The 21013-nt window shown below is 50.7% G+C and overlaps 1 protein-coding gene across 5 annotated transcripts; it reads right to left on the reverse strand.

The window, feature by feature from the left end:
- Window positions 1-155: 155 nt before the first annotated feature.
- PLEKHA4 (pleckstrin homology domain containing A4) lies at window positions 156-20900 on the reverse strand. 5 transcript variants are annotated; one of them, XM_078063150.1, is made up of 20 exons: window positions 20487-20890; window positions 19825-19914; window positions 19107-19214; window positions 17702-17774; window positions 17487-17587; window positions 17219-17328; window positions 16422-16637; window positions 15779-16058; window positions 15066-15140; window positions 13905-13952; window positions 13682-13762; window positions 13391-13537; window positions 11864-11962; window positions 9235-9375; window positions 8048-8147; window positions 7898-7974; window positions 2413-2574; window positions 1452-1510; window positions 929-1041; window positions 156-606 (listed from the first exon to the last, which is right to left on the reverse strand). In XM_078063150.1, exons 2-20 carry the CDS (start codon window positions 19906-19908, stop codon window positions 347-349), a joined length of 2334 nt encoding a protein of 777 aa, XP_077919276.1. In that variant the 5' UTR covers window positions 19909-19914; window positions 20487-20890; the 3' UTR covers window positions 156-346. The 5 variants fall into 5 exon arrangements, with proteins under 5 accessions (XP_077919276.1, XP_035980414.2, XP_035980416.2 ...); XM_036124521.2 differs by having other exon boundaries at window positions 20365-20890; XM_036124525.2 differs by having other exon boundaries at window positions 466-606; window positions 2390-2574; window positions 20365-20900.
- Window positions 20901-21013: the final 113 nt, after the last annotated feature.

The following is a 21013-nucleotide window of genomic DNA, read 5'->3' on the forward strand; positions in this document are numbered from 1 at the left end:
TTCCTCCCTCAGACCCGGGAATCCAGGCCCCAGCTCCCTCCGTTTCCAGACCTACAGGTTCCAGACCCTCAGGACACAGGAGTCCACGACTCCAGCTCTGTCCCGAAGAGACCCCAGCGTCACAACCTCAGACAGACAGAGAGAAAGCTATTGACTAAAAGTTCAAAGTTTTAATCCGAATTTGGACAAGTGTTGGGAAAACCAAACTTTGGCCATAGGAACGTCTCCCTCCCCAAGCCAACGAGGACCAGACCACGCCCCCAGGCGCCCTGAGTGGCTCCAGATCGCGGGGCGGTTCCTCCGGGCCCCGCCCCCACGCTCCGACGGGCTGCGGCGCTCGGGCGGGTCAGAAGCTGGACTGCAGCAGCGTGACTCGCAGAGGCCACGCCCCCTCCTCTTGGGTCATGGCGGGAGGGGCGGTCCCGGATTCCCACGTGGGCTCCCAGGAGGCGGGGCCTGCGCCGCGCCCACTACCTCGGCGGGAGAACCCGGCGGAGCGGGAATTAGCCACTGGAGATCTTGGGGGCGAGGTCACCTGGGGGGTGGGGTCTGACGGAGGCGGTGGCGCAGGGGGAAGAGGGTCTCCTCGGGAGTCCGAGTTTCCACCTGGACGGCACGAGTGGACAGTGAGAATGGCGAACTTTGGGACACAGGAGTCCGGACCCTCAGTCCCCTCCTCCCTCAGACCCACAGGCCTGGCGCCCCACCTCCACCCCCAGATCCAAGAGTCTTGAACCCCTGTCTCCTCCTGCCTGGGATCTGGAACTCCCAAAAACCCTCTACGGCACTCTCCCCATCCAGACATAGGATCCCAGCAGCTCCCAGAACCCTCCCGACCAGAACCAAGGATTCCAGGCTCCGGGTCCCTCTTCCCCAAAACCCCTCTTCCCCCAAACCCAGGAGTCCAAGGTCCCCAGCCCCTCCTCACCCGTCATCATTCTGTGCCACTGCGATGCCTCAGTGGCCAGAGCTTGAGAGAGGCTGAGGACTCTCTCCCGGTGCCCTTCGGCTGTCGGCAAATAAGGGGTGGTATTCCTCGGACTAAAAAAGAAAAAGAGAGAGAGAGAGCTGGGGGACGTCGACAATTAGCCAGTACTGCAGTGCCACGCGCGTCCTTCTGGGAGTTGTAGTCCTTAGGCCATGTCCCTAAAGGACTTTAAACAGCGTGTGGCCCTCATGGAGGCCTGCGCGCGTTGTGGGATTTGTAGTCTAGTCCTCCCTACATTTCACCCGCTTTCCTGACGCAGGAGCGGAGTTTGATATCGACCCAGTTCTGCAGTTTGGGGAACTGCAGTTCTCCTGTAGATCTAGGTGCTTTCTGATGCCCCAGGAAGTCAAGCATCTCTAGAAGGTTCTGCAGTCTGTACTTTAGTACTCAAAAGACAGCAATAATAATGCCTTCCCTTTGGAAATGGATTTCCTGCTTTTTGCCCCACTCTCCAGTTCTTTACCTGCTCCAGGATCCAGAGCTTCTGAGCCATTTGGGGGCTCCTGAGTGTCCCTGGACAGGCTGCAAAGGAATTGGGGCCTTAAAATTCCTCCTCACCTGGAAGTGCCCACGTGCTCATTTTGAGGGTGAAATGAAGGGGGCTCAGAGAGGGAATGAAATTGCCCCAGAGACAATGTTTAACTTTACATGCATTCCCGGAAAACAGCAAGAGTTAAGAAAATCCGCCCCCACCCCCACCCCCCAACACACATCCTTTTGCGTTCTGGGAAATGGCTTACCACAGAACCTCTCTTCCTTCATATGACCTCCACAGGACTGACAGATGATCACCCCCTTATTTACCTATGACAAGGCCAGGAACAGGCCCTCCAAATTCACAATTTTTGGCTCATAAGGAATTAGCTGAACTGCTCATCCCCCTAATACTAACTAGACAGAGAGATAAACATTTGGTGTTCCGCTGACTGAGACGCCTCCTGATTACAGAAATAATCCCAGCTGTAAAATCACCCTACCTATGACTTGTCTAATTACTCCCTAGGAAAGTCTCAGATGAAACCATCGGCCGAGAGACTCTTATCTTCAGATCTGGAAGGCTCTCCCCATTGCGACGGTATGAATATAATCATTTCCTTACTTGCTCATTTTTCCCCCCTTTGATAATACATAGTAACTAAAAAAAAAAAAAAAAAAAAAAAAAAGCAGGGCCCACAGTCCAGACCTGTGACCCCCATCCTGAGGGAAAAACATTGGTGAAGTGAAGAGGTGTCTGCCTCCCCCGCCCCCACCCCACAAGGGGAGCCATCAGCATAGGTACACTTTGGGGTGAACTTGGAAACCCAGCTCTGGGTAAAGAGGGAGGGAAATCCCTATTTTACAGAGAGGGAAACTGAGGCTCACACTAGGAACAGAGGATCCACTACCACCCCACCGCCCCACCTTGCACCCTCTGTTCCCTTCACCCTCGGTTCTGTGTCAGGCTGGCGTCTGGTTGGGGACAGCGTCCCCCCCAGAGTGAGAAGCCGGGGGGAGGCCGGGCGAGGGAGAGGTCGTCCAAACTCCTGGTTTCTGCGTATTCTCTCCATCTGCTCCTGAGCACTCATCCGAGGCCGGGCGAGGGGGGCCTGGGGAGATGAGAAACACCTTGAGGCCCCAACCTGGGCCTCCTCTTTCTCTCTTCCCTGAACCTCTCGGCCTTCAGTGTTGCGCTTTCCAGTAAGTTCATCACTAGACTCAGAAGGATCTTTCTGCAGCCAGAGCTGAAGCCATCCTCCCATGCCTCCAAGCACCCTCAGGACAAAGGTGTTTGAGGCCCTACCCGCCCCCCTGGCCTCATTTCCATCTGCTGCCCTGTTCGAATCCAAAGCCACAGCCCAACAAACACCCACATGTCCTGGACATGCCCAGCTTCCTCACACTGGTAATTAGGAGCCGGGTTGTCAACTCTGGGTTCCTTGTGATGAAAAACAACTCTGAGTCAGCTTAGACAGAAATGCAGGAGGAATGAGATGCATTCACTAAATTGTCAAGAGGATCCGTTTGGGTTGGCCTTTGAGAAGGCTTTGTGAGCGCTCTCTTGCTCCCGAAACCAGATGGATGACACAACAGGGACAACACCATAACGCCATGTGATAAGTGGAGTGGGCGGCCACAAGACAAGGACCTTCCAGAAGCTAGGACGGAGGCCTGAAACAGATCCTTCCCCGGCACCTTCAGAGGGAGCACAGTTCCGCTGACACCTCCATCATGGACCTCTAGCCTTAAGAACTTAAAATGCAAGAGGACAGAGATAAATCAAAGAAGAAGAAAAGGGGCGCCTGGGTGGCTCAGTCGTTAAGCGTCTGCCTTCGGCTCAGGTCATGATCCCAGGGTCCTGGGATCGAGTCCCGCATCGGGCTCCTTGCTCAGTGGGAAGCCTGCTTCTCCCTCTCCCATTCCCCCTGCTTGTGTTCCCTCTCTCAGTGTGTCTCTCTCTGTCAAATAAATTTTAAAAAGAAGAAGAAGAAGAAGAAGGAGAAGGAGAAGGAGAAGGAGAAGGAAAAGAAGAAAAACCCACTAAAATGAAACCAGAACTCTGGAGATAATCCCAAGGGCGTGGCTGGACACCCGTTTGCTGAGAGATTAGACATGTGACGTGTGGATCCAGGAAATCAGCTCAGCAGAAATGCCACCAGCCTGAACTGAAGGGGACAGACTGGGGATGAAATGCAGGAAGGTTGTCATTCGGGCAGGAACCAGGCCAGGGCGACAGATCTCTCCTGCTGCAGACATGTGTCATCCTTCAGGAAACGGGGGCCATGTGGACACAAACGCATACAGCAAGAATGCCAGGGGACACCTGGAGTTCTCTTGCCACCAGTCAAGGGACTATCAGATGTCTGGGAACAGACCCTTCCCGGGTGCCTTCCGAAGGAGCATGATTTTGGACTTCTAGCCTACGACCCGAAGACAATCCATTTGTTGTCTCAACAAACAAAACCAGAGGGAAGAGAACCCTTAGCTGCAGCCTCCTACTAGAAGATTTTAGGGAGCCGGCTTGGGATCAGCTGCCTGGTACAGGGCCAGTTTACTCTGGTTGGCTCTGATCTGGGCAATTGTGAGTCACAGGTCCACCTGCTGTAAAAATGATGGCCCCTGTATATTGACCCTATATTTCTTCTTCCCAGTGGGCCAGCCCATTGGCCCCAAGCCGCCATCACCAAATTCTAAGGTTCACACACCCACTTGTTTTAGACACAGCCCAAGTAGGCAGATAATCGTAGCCATTTACAGCCTGCTGGCTTTGAATCCTCCAGGAAACAGGAGCTCCATCCCAGGACCCCGAGATCATGACCTGAGCCAAAGCTCCCAGTCCTAAACACTCCTGCCCCTGGAATCCAGCAATTTCAGAACTCCCCACTGTAGGACATCGGCTCTCTGCTTTGCTTGCGGAGGCTGCATCTTACGAGAATAGGTCTGTCTTAAACAAGTCATACATTCAGCTTTGCCTCCAACACAGACTAGCAGCCTCTGTCGGGATCACCTCCATGCTGTTGCACATACAGCTTGCACCCTCTGTTTGAAGGACCATTTTCTGCATGGCCCACATCTTTTTTTCACTCCTCCGGACTCAGCTTCCCAATTGTTAAAAAAAAAAAAATTTTTTAATTTTTAAGTAATCTGTATGCCCAATGTGGGGCTTGAACTAACAACCCCAAGATCAAGAGTCCCATGCTCTACCAACCAAGCCAGCCAGGCCCCCCAACTTCCCTATCCTTTAAAAGGCTTCCTGATGCTTTGAGTCTTATCCCTATCGGTTATGTAGGATTGGATTTGTATCTTTCTCCCATCAGACGGGAGCATCAGGTTTAATTCTTGGCTGGACCCCCAACCCCTCCCACAGGGCCTGGATCCCAGCAGGCCTCTATATGCTGAACAAATAAAGGGATTTGAGATTTCTTCCTGCAGCTACCACCCCACAAAGCTCAGGGGAGAAGGGAGAAGCGGCAGCTCCTTGGCCCTCCTATCACACTGCTTGGATTGGTCATCTGTTTATGTCTTCTTTGTGGGCATCAGAATGGTCCTGCCAAGACCAGAAGCCAAGCTTTTCCTGCAGGACCCCTCTACCAGCTTTCGGATGGGGGGAGCCATAGAAAAATAGAGGTCGTGATGCAGAGGTTCATCACCCAGCAAATTCAGCTCAAAAGCGTAGATCCTTGGGGTGCGTGGGTGGCTCGGTCAGTTAAGCATCTGCGTTCGGCTCAGGTCATGATCCCAGGGTCCTGGGATCAAGCCCTGTGTCCGCCTCCCTGCTCAGTGGGGAGCCTGCTTCTCCCTCTGCCCCTACGCCCAACTCATGTTCTCTCTCTCCCTCTCTCTCAATAGCTCGAGATAGCATTAAGTGGAGAAATTCAGGTTTCATAGGGTACGCATGGGGAATTCACACGGACATGGAAATTCCAGAGGCAGTCGGGCAAAATGAGGTTATGTGTGTCGTTCTGAACCAGGGAGAAGGGGGCAGCGGTCTGGGACTTCATGGGAAAGGAAAGGAAAATCACACTTCACAGGGTGATTAAAAGAGCAGAGGTTTAGGAATTAGATGGTTGCCCTGTCCTACAGATGGGTCACTCAGATAACATTTATCTCAGCTAATGACCTTTCATCTGGGAAAGACCCCCAATCTAGATTCTTCTATGTAGTTAAGGGAGGGGCAAAAGTTTCTCTTGAGCCCGTAGGGTCTCAACTACCTTCAGCTCAGAATAATCATCATGCCAAAGTGGCCCATCTTGGGGTCCCTCAGCTGCTACACAGTTCATTGCTGATCTTCAACAGTGTATGTGTATCAGGGACCAAGAGATTCCAACTGGTTTGCTCAATTAAAACGAGACCTCCCAGGGGCGCCTAGGTGGCTCAGGTCATGATCTCAGGGTCATGAGATCAAGCCTTGCATTGGGCTCCGTGCTCAGTGAGGAGTGTGCTTGTCCCTCTCCTAACCCTCTGTTCCTCACCTCCCCCCACCCCCCGCTCACCTGTACTCTCTCACTCAAATAAAAAAATAAGTAAAATCTTTTAGAAAATAAGAAATAAAAAGTGTAGGATATTTATAATCCATTTTTATTCCACTCTGACTCGATCAATCATTTAGTTGTTCATTGCTCTATTTTTGAAAACCACAAATTTAAATTGAGAGGTTATTTATAAACTGAGCCCGATTTAAGTATGAATATTCATAGTATTGCTAGAGGAATGTAATGTGTCTGATTAAGGGCGCTGTGCCAGACGCTGCTGGAGGATTTATTTATTTATTTATTTATAGATTTTATTTATTTGACAGAGACATAGCGGAGAGGGAACACAAGCAGGGGGAGTGGGAGAGGGAGAAGCAGGCTCCCCGATGAGCTGGGAGCCGGATGCGGGGCTCGATCCCAGGACCCCGGGATCATAACCTGAGCCAAAGGCAGACGCTTAGCCTACTGAGCCACCCAGGCGACCCTAGAATCTGCAAATTTTGGCATTTTGCATTACATCTGGTCCCCAGGGTTTTGGATAAAGTTTGAAGATCGGTATAACTATAATCTACCTTCCTCTCAACCAACATCTCCAGTTCTTCCACTTAACCTAGTGGAAGTTAGGTTATCTCCCGCCTGGACTGTCCTCACTGGGTCCCCTGCCTCGGAGCTCGCCCCACAGCTTGTTCCCCGCATGGCCGGCAGAGGGCGCCGGCTCCCGCTTATCGCAGCTCAGAACCCTCCGCGGGGCGCACCTTGAACCACAAGCCCCACACCGCCAATACCCGTCTCTCCTCTCCTCTCCACCCCCTCTCCCTCGCTCGCTCACTCGGTTCCAGCCACACGGGTGGCCCCTAAGCACCAGAAATGCAGTGAGTGCAAGCGATTTTTTAAAAATTTTATTTCGGGGCGCCTGGGTGGCTCAGTCGTTGGGCGTCTGCTTTTGGCTCAGGTCATGATCCCAGGGTCCTGGGCTCCCTGCTCGGTGGAAGGCCTGCTTCTCCCTCTCCCACTCCCCCTGCTTGTGTTCCCTCTCTCGCTGTGTCTCTCTCTGTCAAATAAATAAAATCTTTAAATTAATTAATTTATTTTATTTCCTTTTAATTCATTTAAATTTAAATAGTCGGATGTAGCTACCGGCTACCTTATTGGACAGCCATGAGGATATATATATATTTTTAAGATTTATTTTATTTATTTGAGAGAGAGCGAGAGAGCGCACGAGTGGGAGGGGCAGAGGGAGAGAGAATCTCAAGCTGACTCCGGGCTGAGTGCAGAGCCTAACTCGGGGCTCCATCTTACGACCCTGAGATCACGACCTGAGCCAAAACCAAGAGTGGGATGCTCAACCAACTGTGCCACCCAGGCGCCCCCAGCCATGAGGATATTTAATAAATATTTTCAAATGAATGAATGAAGTCCTTACTACATCTAAATACTATTTTCTTTTCTTTCTTTCTTTCTTTTTCTTTTTTTTTTTTAAGATTTTACTTATTTGAGAGAGAGAGAGATAGCGAGAGACAGCAGGAGCAGGGGGAGGGAGATGGGGAGGGGCAAACGCAGGGCTCGATCCCAGGACCCTGGGATCACCACCTGAGTGGAAGGCAGATGCTTAACTGACTGAGCCACCCAGGCGTCCCTAAGCACTATTTTCAACCCTAGTTTGAGATCCAATTTGAATCTTCACATCAGCTCTGGCGGGGATGGGGGAGTGGGGTGCTAGGAGCTCCATTTTGCAGATGAGCACACGCAGGCTGAGAGGTTTCATAACAGACCCAAAGTCACACGGCTTAGAATTAGCAGAGACAAAATTCAATCCCAGCACTCTCAACAAATCTCACTCTCTCTGCTCTGGGGCATGATCTCAGAACTCCTTTCTCCCAGCTGTTTGCCCAGAGTGGGTGGTGGTCGGGTTAAAGGGTTACAGATGGGCCTGAGAACGTGCAGATGGACCACCTACCTTGGTTCCTGGTTGTGGGGAAGCTGGCCGGCGACTCTCGGGGCTGGAGGGCCGGGAGACCCTTGGAGATCCAAGACCTGGGAGTGCAGAACAGGGACTTGGTGAGGGCAGGGAATGCCAAGCAAGTCCCATCCAGCCCAGGACGCTCACCTGAGCGAGGGCTGGAGAGGTCTCTGTCGCCCCCGGGGGGCCGTCCCCAGTCAGCCTCAGGGGACCGGGATGAGCTTAGTTCCAAGGACTCAGGCAGGCTCTGGAGGGGACAGGAAAGGAGAATAATGCTTATCATCGTCATTCTTTTTTTTTTTTTTTTTAAGATTTTATTTATTTTTTGACAGAGAGAGAGACAGCAAGAGAGGAACATAAGCAGGGGGAGTGGGACAGGGAGAAGCAGGCTTCCCGCCGAGCAGGGAGCCCGATGCGGGGCTCTATCCCAGGACCCTGGGATCATGACCTGAGCCGAAGGCGGATGCTTAACGACTGAGCCACCCAGGCGCCCCTATCATCATCATTCTTACTATTTCTCAGACACTCAGCAACCAAGACACAGCATGAATAGGAGTCAGATTGAAAACCAGTCTGGTTTCAAATCTCAGCTCTGCCATTTATGAGCTGTGTGACCCTGGGCAAGTTACTTTACCTCTCTGGGCCACATTTCATCTTTGATATGAAGATCGCATTGAATCCCCTCCATAAACCTGCAAAGCAGCAATTATTATCCCTATTTGACATAGGGAGAAGCCAAGGCCCCAAGAATGAAGTCGACGGCTGAGATCACAAAGATGGCAGAGCTGGGATCTGAACCCAGGTCTCTCGGATACCCAATCAGATGGTCAAGGCCCACAGCAGCTCTAACCCAACTACAACAACAGAGGCTCCTGCCTCCTGAGGGCCTACTCCGTGTCAGACACTTTCTAATCATCATCTCTCCTTTTTACAGAACCCTACAAGTTGAGGGTTATGATCAGCGGTGTCTCGTAAATGTTGAATAAATGCCTCTCTGGGAGAAAACCGCCCTGGTTTGCAGCATTGGGCAATCTCTGTGGTGCAAATACTCCCACCATGGTCAATTTCAAGCTACCAATATGACATCACTGAATACGGAGTTGAGATGAGATGCACAGAAGTGGCTTTTGGGAGGTGCTGGGAGCTGGCTCCAGCATAACACTGGACTACGATCACAAGATAACAAAGAAACAAAGGCTTCTGGAGTTTAGGATACTTGCCTGTGGATGGTTAGCTGAGAGAAAGAAAGGGAGAGAGAAAAAGGTTGAGTGGGTGATGAATTGTGCAGATGGGACAGGAAGCTGGGGGTGGGGAGAGAGGCTTGTGAGTCTCACCTCCCTCTCTGATGACTCCTCGCCTTGGAGTGCAGGGGATGGGGAGTCAGGTTCAGTGTTGGGGGGTGGCTTTTGTGGGCCCCCCAGACCTGCCAGCGTGTCTTCCACCATCCATAGCTGCTGCTGAGCAGATGCTCTGTCCTGGGAGGAGGAAAGAAATCTGTTATTCAAAGGTGGGAAAATGCCAGGAGGGTTAAAGTTGGGTCTGAAATCAGTGAGGCTATATTTATGGAGTCCTAAATGGATTATGTACGCATGGGGAGGTTATACTTGTGGATATCCATTTCCATATGGATATCCCATTGACCCACCACCATTTACCACAAACATGGTCTTTTCTAATCTGCTCTAAAGTGTGACCTGTTATACATAGGTGAGCATATAAATATGTGAGTCTGTTTCTGAATACCCTATTCTATTTCTTTGGTCCATTTGTCTAAACTACACTGTCTTATTAACTGTAGCTTTACAGTCAGACTTGACATTTATTTGCCTTAGTCCTTCAGCTTTGCTCTTGGAGGTTGCCTTGGCTACTCTTAGTCTTTTGCACTTCCAGACACAATTTAGAGTCAGCCCGTCAATCTCTACGTAGAAACCTCCCAGATTTGTATTGGGATTCTAAATCAATTTGGGGAGACTACATCTTTACTTTATGTATCTTTCCTATCCACGAACATGGTATATCTCTCCATTTATTTAGGTCTTCTTTAAGTTCTCTCAATGACGTTTTGTGGCTTTCAGAATAGATGTCTTGTATATATTTCATTAGATTTCTTCTTGGATATTTAATTTGTTTATGTCAATTACAAACACTGTTGCTTATAAATATTTATTCTCTATTCATTTGGTACTAACATACAAGAAGATAATTGATTTTTGCATATTATCCTTGCATTCAGTGACCTTGATGAATTTGTTTATTCTAATAGCTTAACTGGAGATTATTTTGAATTTTCTACATTTATGCAATCATGTGTCATCTGTAAATAAAAAACAGATTTACTTCTCTGGTCCTTACACCTTTATTTCCTAGACTTGTACTGTCTAGGACCCCTGGTACAATGTTAACTAGAACTGGTAATAGCAGACACCCTCGTCTTATTCCAGCTATCAGGCAGAAAATTCTCAATATTTCACTGCCAGTTATGTTTGCTGTAGGTTTGTTATAGATGTGTTATCAGATTAAGGAAGTTCCCTTCTATTCCTATTTTGCTGGGAGCCTTTATCATTAATGGATATTAAATTTAGTCAAATGTTTTTCCTGCATTTATTGAGATGATCATGTGCCTTTTCTCCTTTTTAAAAAAATGTGGTGAGGGGCGCCTGGGTGGCTCAGGCGTTAAGCGTCTGCCTTCGGCTTGGGTCATAATCCCAGGGTCCTGGGATCGAGCCCCACATTGGGCTCCCTGCTCCGCGGGAGGCCTACTTCTCCCTCTCCCACTCCCCCTGCTTGTGTTCCCTCTCTCGCTATCTATCTCTCTGTCAAATAAATAAATAAAATCTTTAAAAATAATAAATAAATAAATAAACAAATAAAAATAAATTTAAAAATGTGGTGAAATACATGGACTGATTTTCAAGTGTTAAATTAACCTTGCATTCCTGTAATAAAGCTAATTTGGTTCTTTTTGTATATTGCTGGTGCTGAGAGATATTTAACACTAATTGGTGGGGGATTAGAGTTGAAGGGTGGATTTTAGGAAGAAAGGGAATGGATTTAACATGAAGAGAGCAGAGCTTAAATCTGTGAGTATGCATTTCATACTGGAAGTCAACAGTTTGTTTAATTTCGTTTTTTGGGCTTGAACCCACCACCCCGATCTCAAGACCTGAGATCAAGAGTCAGACACTTAATCAACTAAGCATCCAGGCACCCCTAGAAGTCAACATTTAAGGGGTGCCTGGGTGGCACAGTCAGTTGAGCATCTGACTCTTGGTTTTGGCTCAGGTCATGATCTCAGCCCAGAGTCTGCTTAAGACTCTCTCCCCCTCTCCCTCTCTGTCTGCCCCTCCCCCATCTCTAAAATAAATAAATAGATCTTACAAAAAAGGAAGTCAACATTTTAAACTAAAGATATATGTTTCAGAAACTCAATTATTAGGCTTAGATTGAAGAAGTGGGGGGAGGGGCTCCTTACTGACTCAGTGGAGCTTGTGACTCTTGACCTCTGGGTTGTGGGTTCAGGCCCCACCATGGGTGTAGAGATTACTTAAAAATAAAATCTTAAAAAAAAAAAAAAAGGATGAAGAAGTGGATCTGAAGCTAAGCAAGGAGGCTTATACTTCAGAAGCGGAGCCTGAACCAAGGGATTGGATTTAGAACTAGAAATTCCAGAGGATAAATATAACAGCAAAAGTCAGGAGGCAGGATGGGGACAGGGCTGAGGGGTGGAGCTTTGAACTGGAAGACAGGGCTTCAAAATTAGAGGAGAGATTTAGAACTAGAGGGGAGAGTGGTTCCGAACCTGAGACAGGTCTTCAAATGAAGGGCATGATCTCAAGTACAAAAAGGGGTTTAAAATGAAAGGCAATGACAGGGGGGAGGAGCTTGAAATGAAGTGGGAGGGGCTTCAATGCCCAAGGGGTTTTCAGGGGAAGATGGCGGAGAGGGTGGAGTTGGGGGACATACCTGGGGGGAACCAAGGTGTAGCAGGTACTCCAGGGTCTCCCTCAAGGTGCCCAGCTCCTGTTCCAGACTGCTGTATGCGTCCCAAACCCGCTCTCGCTCCTCAGGTCCCAAAAAGGGAGAGACACAGGTTTAGTATGCCCACCCACCAGATCTTTCCCCACTCCATTTTTTCCCAGCTGAGGAGGAGGAAGAGAAGCCTGGTCCCTAGTGCCCTGGGGGGTATATGCACTACAATTCCCAAGAGCCTCTTCGCTCAGTCACTAGGATCCCCAGAGTCTATATGGAACCTGCCATTCCAATGAGCTGCTAGTGTAGACAAATAACAGATTTTCCTAAATTCTCTGACTACCTTTGAACTCCCCTAGGGAGATAGACTCTACAGATCCAATAAGCTCTTGGGACAGTCAAGATCACGAGCCCCAAGTGCCCCCGGGGAAGCATCACCATCATCATAGCAGTTAACATTGATTAGGCACCTACCATGTGCCAGGCACTGTTCTTAGCTCTCATTTAATTCTCATGAGGTAAGTATTATTAATGTCTCCATTTTACAGATAATAATTATAGCTAATATTTCTTACCATATACCAGGCACCTGTTAAATACTCATATACACTTCTTCTTCTTCTTTTTTTTTTTTAAGATTTTATTTATTTATTGGAGAGAGAGGGAGAAGCAGACTCCCCGCTGAGCAGAGAGCCCAATGCGGGACTCGATCCCAGGACCCTGGGATCACGACCCGAGCCGAAGGCAGACGCTGAACCGACTGAGCACCCAGGAGCCCTCATATACACTTCTAAGGTATATATTTAGATGACATTTATATGATTTATATTTATATATGTATATATTTATATGCTATATATAAGATATATAAATATATAAAATACATTCTATATTAAATATAATACATCAGTGTTAAATATTCATTCATTCATGTATGTTATGTATAAATATATGTATTTATGAAATTCTTATAATGACTCCATGAAGTAAATACTATTTTTATTATTTCAAGTTTACATAAGAGGTATCTAAGGCCCAGAGGGGTTAAGTAACTTCTCTAAGGTGACACAGCTACAATGAATAGGAGTCGGAGTTGAGATTCAAAGCTAGGAAGCCCATATCAAATTCACCCTCTCAACTCACTAAATTAAGTCTCCTGTTTCTTGGCTGCTTGCCCCTCGCCCTCTAAGACTGTCAAGATGACTGATTTAAAACTTGGGGTGGGGGGAGGGCACCTGGGTGGCTCCATCAGTGAAGCACCCGACTCTTGATATCGGCTCAGGTCATGATCTCAGGGTCGTGAGATGGAGCCCGGGGTCCAGCTCCGCGCTGGGCGTGGAGCCTGCTTAAGATTCTCTCCCTCCATCTCCCTCTGCCTCTCACTCCCCTAAAAAAGAAAAAAACTTGGGGAGAGCAGAATTCTCAAGAACAACCTTCCCATGAGCTTCTGCTGTCGGGTTTCCCTTCGCTAACACCCTGTAGAGTCCTCCTGGGAGGGCATGCCCCTTCCCAGATGCTCACCTGAGTCAGGTGACAAAGAGTAGCCCTCACACTGACCAGTCGGTCCTGCAGGAGGCGCTGGTGCCCCCACGCCCTCCCTGGAGCCGCAGCCTCTCTGGTTTGGCCCAGCTGCTGCCTGGTCAGCTCCAAGGCAGCTTCTAGCTGCTCCTGCACGAAAAGGGAGGGTGGTTAGGCTTCTGAATCCACATTCAGCCCCAGGGATAGAGAAAAGGTGTCCTCCCAAATCCTTGGGTGTGCTGGGGAGCAGGAAGGGAGAGGCCAAATGTCCTTCCCCATCTCAGAGCCTCATACCTTCTCCTCCTGCCTCTGGTCTAGCTCCTCCTGCAGCCTCCTCAGGAGCCGGTCCTGCCCACACAACTTGGTCAACAGAGTCTGGAGAAAGGAGAACAGGTGCTACTTATGGACCAGACCTGGCTCTTCCCCTGTCCTCCCTGCCACTCCCCACCCCCACCACCATCAAAGCATTCTTCCCCAACTCTGAGTACTTGGAAGGGTTTAGACCACAGAAACTTACATCTGTCTCTAAGCTTTGGGGAAAACTTGAGTCCAGGGGGGGACCTGGCTGAGGAGAAGGAGAAAAGCCAGGGGTCACATGGACAGACAGGCCTTTATTGTAGCTCAGTGCTCAGTCAAGCCCTGTTTCTATTGATAGACCCCCTTCTCCTTAGTAGCTTTTTTTTTTTTTTTCCTTTTTTTAAATGTAAGCTCCATGCCCAGCGTGGAGCCCAACCTGGGGCTTCAACTCACGACCCTGAGATAGAGACCTGAGCTGAGATCAAGAGTTGGATGCTTAACTGACTGATCCACCCAGGCACCCGCTTATTAGCTTCGTTCCAAGCTTTAGCAGACCTCAGGAGATCACATGCCAGATTCCTGGCTTTAGGAAGATCCAATGACTCTGTTATCAAAAAGCTTCAGCAATGTTATAATTAATGGAGAACATTTAGACATTTCTTTTACAACTGAAAATAAAATAAGGATGCTCGCTACTATTGTTACAGTTTAACACTGTATTAGAGATCTTGACCAATGCTATAAGAAAAGAAAAAGGAAACAAGTAGAAGTGTAAGAATAGGAATGATATGCTCATCAACCCAGAGAAACCAACGAAATCAAAGAGTGATTAGAATAAGAGAATTTAGGGGCGCCTGACTAGCTCAGTTAGTGGAACATGTGCCTCTTGTTCTTGGGGTCTTGAGTTCGAGCCCCACGTTGGGTGTAGAGATTACTTTAAAAAAAAAAAAAAACTTAAAAACAAAGACTAAAAGAATTCAGCAAGGGTGCCAGGTGAAAGATGAAGTTCCAAACATCAATAGCCTATCTCTACACCATCCATAGCTAGAAAGTATAATTTAAAAAAAAGAAGATACCATTTAAATAGCTATAAAAACTATCAGGAATTTAGGAGTTATCTTAACAAGAGCATATAAGATCTCTATGGAAAAAAATTTAAAACAAATAAATACCCAGAAGATGATATGAATGAATGGAGAGATATTCTATATATATGCTACCCAGTTTGTGGCAGCCCTAGGAAACTAATAGAAGCATCAGTCAAGGGACCTTGAAATATTCACTCTTCTGTATGCACACTAGTCCAGGAGATGACATTCTCCATAGCAAAGAAAGCAATGGAGGGGGCTCTGGCAGATTTGAGGTGCCCCAGGACACTTACCAATAAAACCATGGAAGCCCGTGTCCCGGGAGCTCTCGGGGGTAGTTGGAGATATGTGGAGGAGCCAGAGGGAGCCTGGGAGGAATATTGAAATAGAGATGTTTAGAAATTGGCATGTTTTAGTAACAAATATTAGAGTGGGTGCATCCAGAATTGATGTGACTTAGGAGACTCTTTGAGGTTCACAACTGGGTCCCCGCAACTTCCTCAACTACCTGTTCTCCAGCTTTGTGCCACTGTGGGAACACATAGGATGATAATAAATGGATAAGCCTGGCAAAACTGCCCCAGGGTTCGATAGAAGTTGCAATCTACTCTCACTCTCACATTTGTGTTTAACTGTGGATATTCTGGGCTACAATTCCATGATGCTCAGGGGAAATAGCAGGTGACCATCTTGGAAAGCTAAACTGGAGACACAAGACAGGTGCACTCCAGACTACCTCTCCCAGCACTGTCTTGGAGGACAGTATTCTGGACTACAATCCCCATAACACTTAAGGTGTAATGGCCAGAGACTGGCCTGAAAAGACGGCCCTGAGGACTGATGGGAGATGAAGTCCACTTTCCCCTCACATCTGAACCCAGATGTGATTATGTTGAAACACAATCCCCATGATGCCCAGGGGACCATGGCCTGCAGACCAGCCTGGAAAGACAGACCATAGCCATATGGGAAATGTAGTCTCCCTCCCCATTACCTCTCTGCTCACCTGTGTTCTGGCCTCCTGACTCCAGTGCTGGGGACTCCTGGGGGGCCTTCCTCCCCCAGGCTCAGAGGAGGGTCCTCGCCGGGGAGTGGGGGGCCTGGAGAGTGTCTGGCGCTGAGGGCCCCAATCCAGGGGAGGCCGGACATCGATGCGACTCAGAGGGGTATGGGGTCTGGCAAGAGGTGCTATGTCACCGGAGGATGGAGGGGGTCTGCGTGCAGGAGCAGACCGGGGCCGGGGGAGACTCAGAGGGGAGGGAGGGCGAGAGAGGGCTGTGAATAGGCTGTTGGGCAGAGAGAATAGGGGAACTGGTGAACTAGAGCCCCCTCACCCTGCTACCCACCCAGTCAGCCTCATGTACCCTTTCAGTGAGTCTCATTGTCCCTCTAGAGGAGAACCCCTCTCTATTAGCCTGATCCTGAAAAACTTCCCCCTTTGTGGCATCTCCTCCTTAGGACTACCTTTCTATGGGTTCTGACCTCACAAGAACTCCAGCAACTCACATCCACTCAAGAGAGAAAGCACAAAGCCGCACCTCGAATCAGCCGCAGACCCCGCCCTTCTCTTAGGCCATGCCCCCAAACATAGCTTTTTCTCTGATGCTCTGCCCCGTAGAACTTTCTTGTCCCAGACTCCCTCAACTCACTCCGGGCTCCTGGTCCTCCGGATCCGAGGTCCAGATTGGAGGTCGGCTGTGGGGCTGGGGGTGAGCAGCCCGGACCGTCCACGACCTCTGGAGAGCCGAGCCACCTCTGGTGACTCTAAGCCGTGTCTCTCTTCCCCTCTGCTCACTTCCGGGGGACCACCGGGGCCGCCAGGGCCCTCTCCGGGCTGCGGACGTGCGGGTGACCTGGGTCGCCCACTAACGAGTGGGCACAGAAAAAGACATCACTCCTCTGTACCTCATGACAGCCCTTATTCCCATTTCACGGGTGAACGCACGGGAACCTACACAGAATAAAGGGTAAGTGGTGCACGGTAAATCATTGTTCCCACTTTGCAGATGGGAAAACTGAGGCCTCGAGTGTGGAAGTGACTAGTGCAGGGCTACAAGGTCCATTGGGGTTTCCATTCCATTCATTCCCAGAATGAAACTTGGGAAAAGCCGGGACAGTTTGTCTAAAGCCTTTCTTTTTATATTTGACTTTCCTTAAGCGGTAGCTTTGGGGGTGGAGACTTCTGAGGGAGCCAGTCAGAATATGGAATATTGATGAAGGGCGGGGCTGGACAAAATGGTGGGCGGAGTTTAGAAGAGAAAGACTTTTTGCTGATTGGAAGACATAAAGTTCCCTGGAGGTGGGGCCTGAAGGGCGGAGCCGCCTTAGCTAGAAGATGTGTGATTGGACGTTGAAGAGGCGGGGCCTAAAGGGGCGGGGCTGGAACTAATTAGATGGACTCCGATTGGAGGTACAGGTCAGGGGCGTGGCCAGGAACTATACTCACCAATCGTCCCCCTCTGCGCGCGAGGCCCGGCCCAGCGCCCTCAGCCAGCCGCGCAAATCCTCCAGAGTGTCAGCGGCCAGAACGTAGGTCCTCATGCCTGGGTGCTCGGCCTGCGGGGAGAGAGAGCTGGGGACCTGGACGCCCGGGCCCTCTAAAAAGGAGGATGCCATGGGCCCTGGTCAAGGCTTTTTATCTCCAATAATGGATGCTCCCATGGCTGCCCCCGTGGCCTACTGCCTTAGTGCCCACGGGGAACGGACGGACTCACGGTGAAGGTGAAGCGCCGCCCTCGGGGGGCTCCAGGCCCATCTGGCCTGATACTGTAGCTGGGGAGCAGGACGCTGCCCAGGACGCTCTCCTCGCGGCTGTCTGCAAAAGAGGGCCTAGGGTCAGGGATCACACAGGGATCTGGAGGCCAAGACGCTAAGGGAAAGGGAGGGTGGGCAGGGGGCCCGTCCACCCCGTGCCAGCCGGGGCACTGACCCTTGTAATAGAAGAGGCAATGGCCGGAGAGGACGAACCAGCGGCGTTTCCAGAGCCGGAGCCCGGAGCTGTCCTGGGGAAACAGAGTGGGAAGGGAGGCCTGAGTCGAAGGGGAGTGGGGAGAGGAAACGTGGAAATAAAGACAGTGACACCCGGGGACGGAGAAACCCAGAAAGAGGAGAGGAACAGACACATGTTTGCTGCAATAGATTGAGCCGGAGAGCTGGAAGCCAGAGTTTAGGGGTTGAGCTCACATAGATTCTGGACTCGGTCAGGCCTGAGTGGGGCTCCTAGCTCCACCCCTCTCGAACTATGCCATTAGACTAGTCATTTCCTGGCTAGGACACTCGTGTTTTCTCATCTGTCAATTGGGGATTGAGAAGTTACCAGAAGGTTGGAACGAGCTACTGTACAACCCGTGGGCTGGGACTTTATATACTCAGACTTTTGATTGGATTATTCTGGGGTCAGACACACAGAGAGGCCAGGAAGGTGGCACTGGGAGCCCTAACCTGAATCCCGCGTCTCCCCATCTCCTCTGCCAAAACTACTCCATCTCCAACCTTGTGCCCCTCTTCTCCTCTATAATCCATTCCTACAGAAGTCAGGTTGATCTTTTTCAGTTATGTCAGATGGTGGGAGTCCCCTGCTCAAAACAGAGCCTACCGTCATACTTAGAATAAATCTCAAATTCCTTCCCCTCTTTTACTGGCTTGCAGGGAATCTCAAACCTGGGTCTTAATAAAAATCACCAGGGGAGCTTATTAAAACACAGATTCCTGGGTCCCAACCCCAGAGTTCCTGAGTCAGTAGATCTAGGGTGGGCGGGGGCTGACAGTCTGCATTTCCAGCAAGTTCCTAGCAGGGACACATTGCAAACCACTGCCCTGCCATCCCTCCTATCTCCACCCTTGGCTGGCTCCAGACCCCAAGCTTTGGCCTGCCATAGGGCCTGTCGCTCTCAGATTCCCTCTGTCCCCCAGCTCTTAGCATAATGGGCTCCTTCTCGTCAGTTCGTTCTCAGCTCAAATGACGCCTTCCCTGACCAAGAGTCAAAGGATGCCCTCATCCCTCTACCACTTTTGTGCATATCCTCCTGTGTTATTTCTTCAGAGCAATTCCTACAATCTGAAATATGCTAATGTAGTACCCATCCCTGCCCCACCCCCTCTTGAGCGTACTATAGATACTTGTTTGTCTTATTTGGGCTTGGCATGTTATGAATATTCTGGAAGTGGTCACTGAATGAATGAAAGGGTGCAGGGAACAAGGACAGAAAAAGGGGGAAAGCCTCGTTAGAAAAAAGGAACACGTTTGGAGACTGGGAAGGAGAGAAACAGGGAACAGCCAGGGGCCCAAGCTCTAGCGTCACTCAGTGTCCCTTCCCTTCTTGTGCTCACTCCACCTGCTTATGAAGCCAGCCTCGGATGTGCACCGGGAGGTTGGGATCCCTTCGGAGAGCATTGCCTCTCTTCCCGAAGGCGTGCACCTTGCTTACTGCCCTGGTAGGCTTCTGAGGAGAGAAGGAGGACAGAAATGAACAGGATGGTCTTGGGTGCCGTGGGATGCAGGCAACCCAAGGCCCTGGCTCGGCTGCCCTTAGACACCAAGCCAAGGAGGAAACTGAATTTTGAGATCAGAACTGGATGTGCATGGGGGCGCCTGGGTGGCTCAGTCAGTTAAACGGCTGCCTTCGGCTCAGATCATGATCCCAGGGATGGAGCCCCGCATCGGGCTCCCTGCTCAGTGGGGAGCCTGCTTCTCCCTCTCCCTCTGTCTGCCGCTCTGCCGACTTGTGTTCTCTCTCTCTGTGTCAAATAAATAAATAATCTTAAAAAAAAAAAAAAAAAAGAACTGATGTGCATGGAGTCCAGCGGGACTGTTACTCTGGTTGAATTAGGAAAATCCAAGGGGTGGGGACAGCTGGGAGTGCCTGTGAATTCCTAGCTGGGGCTGTTGGGCAGTCTGGGATCTTACTAGGTGTGGTGGAGCCCATCGCTAAGGGTCCTTGCCCTTAACAACGGGAATCCTTTGGGTTGGCACGGAACCCAGGGCTGGGAAACAGGAGGATGGGGCAGTCCAGAGCCCTGCCCTCCTCCCCAGCCCCTCCAAGAACCTCGAACCTTGGTGCTCAGGCTGCCCAGCGAGGAGATGGTGGAGGCGCTGCTGGCCAGGCTGAGGCTGCTCCGAGGTCTGCCCTCCTCCATCAAGGGCTTAGGGAGAGAAAGAAAGGGTCTGTGTGCCTGTCTCTGCAGCTGACCCGGCTGGGGACAGAGACGGGGTCAGGGGCTCGCAGGTCGGAGGAGGCTGAGGAGAAAGAGCCCGTTGTCTGGGGACTGGGGGGCTGGGGGAGGCCCTGGCCCGGGACTGCATACCGAGAGTGATGCCAAGAGAGGTGGGCGGCACTGGCAGCTGCGGGGAGGGGGCAGCTGTCTGCAGCCCAAGACAGAGAATAGGGGCTCCTTTATTCTTGCCCCCTGCACTCTAGGCAGGAATTTGACCCTCTCTGTACTCAGGGAGCCCCCAGTCCCTGCCTCTTCCCGGCCGCCCCCAGCTACCTGTCTCCTGCCCTCCACCCGCACCCCCAAGAAAACCCTGCCAAGTTCTGGGATGCCAGGAATGCACACCCAGGCAGTCCCTCCCAGGCGAGCCAGGGAACTTACCAGCTCTGGGGTCCCAAGGGCGGGGGCAAGAGGGCCGTGTGAGTGCTGAGGCCCCCAGCTGCAGTGTCCCTCCTTTTCTGGCGGGATGGGGGACGACCTCTCAGACCTGTCTCCCTTCTCACCTGCTCACTCACGCGCGTTTTGCTTTTCTTTTCGTCTCTCCTCTCTTCTGATCACTCTTCCCTTTCTTTCGGAGCGTCTCTGTCTCCGGCCTCACCTTGTCTCTCAGTCTCTAATCTGTCTCTTTCAGTCGCCTCTCACTCATTCTCTCTCCCCCGCCCCCAGCACTTTCCCTTCCAGTCTTTCTGTTTCTGTTCCAGATCTTTTTCGCTCAGACTTACAGAGTCTCTCCTCCTCAGGTTTCCGTCTCGTTCTCTCCCCCTCTCTCTCCCTCACCTTCAAGCTCTTCCTCCTTCTCTCTCTCTGTCCCCACCGACGCTGTTTCCTCCTCTCCCTCAGATTCCCCTTCTGTCTTCCTCCCCTCTCCGATTCTCTTTCCTCCCTGCTGGTCGGCCAGCCGCCCACGCTGCGGTCTCCCCTTCCAATCCCGGCTGACCCCGCCCCTCGTGTCCTCCCCCCCCCCCACTTCCAAGCCTGACCCCTGGCTCAGCTGCCCCCACCGCTGAGGGGAGGGGCTGCCCCCCCCCCC

This window comes from Halichoerus grypus, chromosome 15, assembly GCF_964656455.1.
Source record: "Halichoerus grypus chromosome 15, mHalGry1.hap1.1, whole genome shotgun sequence".
Taxonomy (NCBI): domain Eukaryota; kingdom Metazoa; phylum Chordata; class Mammalia; order Carnivora; family Phocidae; genus Halichoerus; species Halichoerus grypus.

Excerpts from the sequence above, each read along its gene's own strand:
- PLEKHA4 (XM_078063150.1), bottom strand. The coding sequence starts at position 19,908 with ATGGAGGAGGGCAGACCTCGGAGCAGCCTCAGCCTGGCCAGCAGCGCC. Across the intron at positions 8,148-9,234 it reads AGGAGTCATCAGAGAGGGAG|AGCCTGCCTGAGTCCTTGGA; the intron begins GTGAGACTCACA and ends TGTCCCCTCCAG. Across the intron at positions 2,575-7,897 it reads CCCCACAACCAGGAACCAAG|GCCCCCCTCGCCCGGCCTCG; the intron begins GTAGGTGGTCCA and ends TCATCTCCCCAG.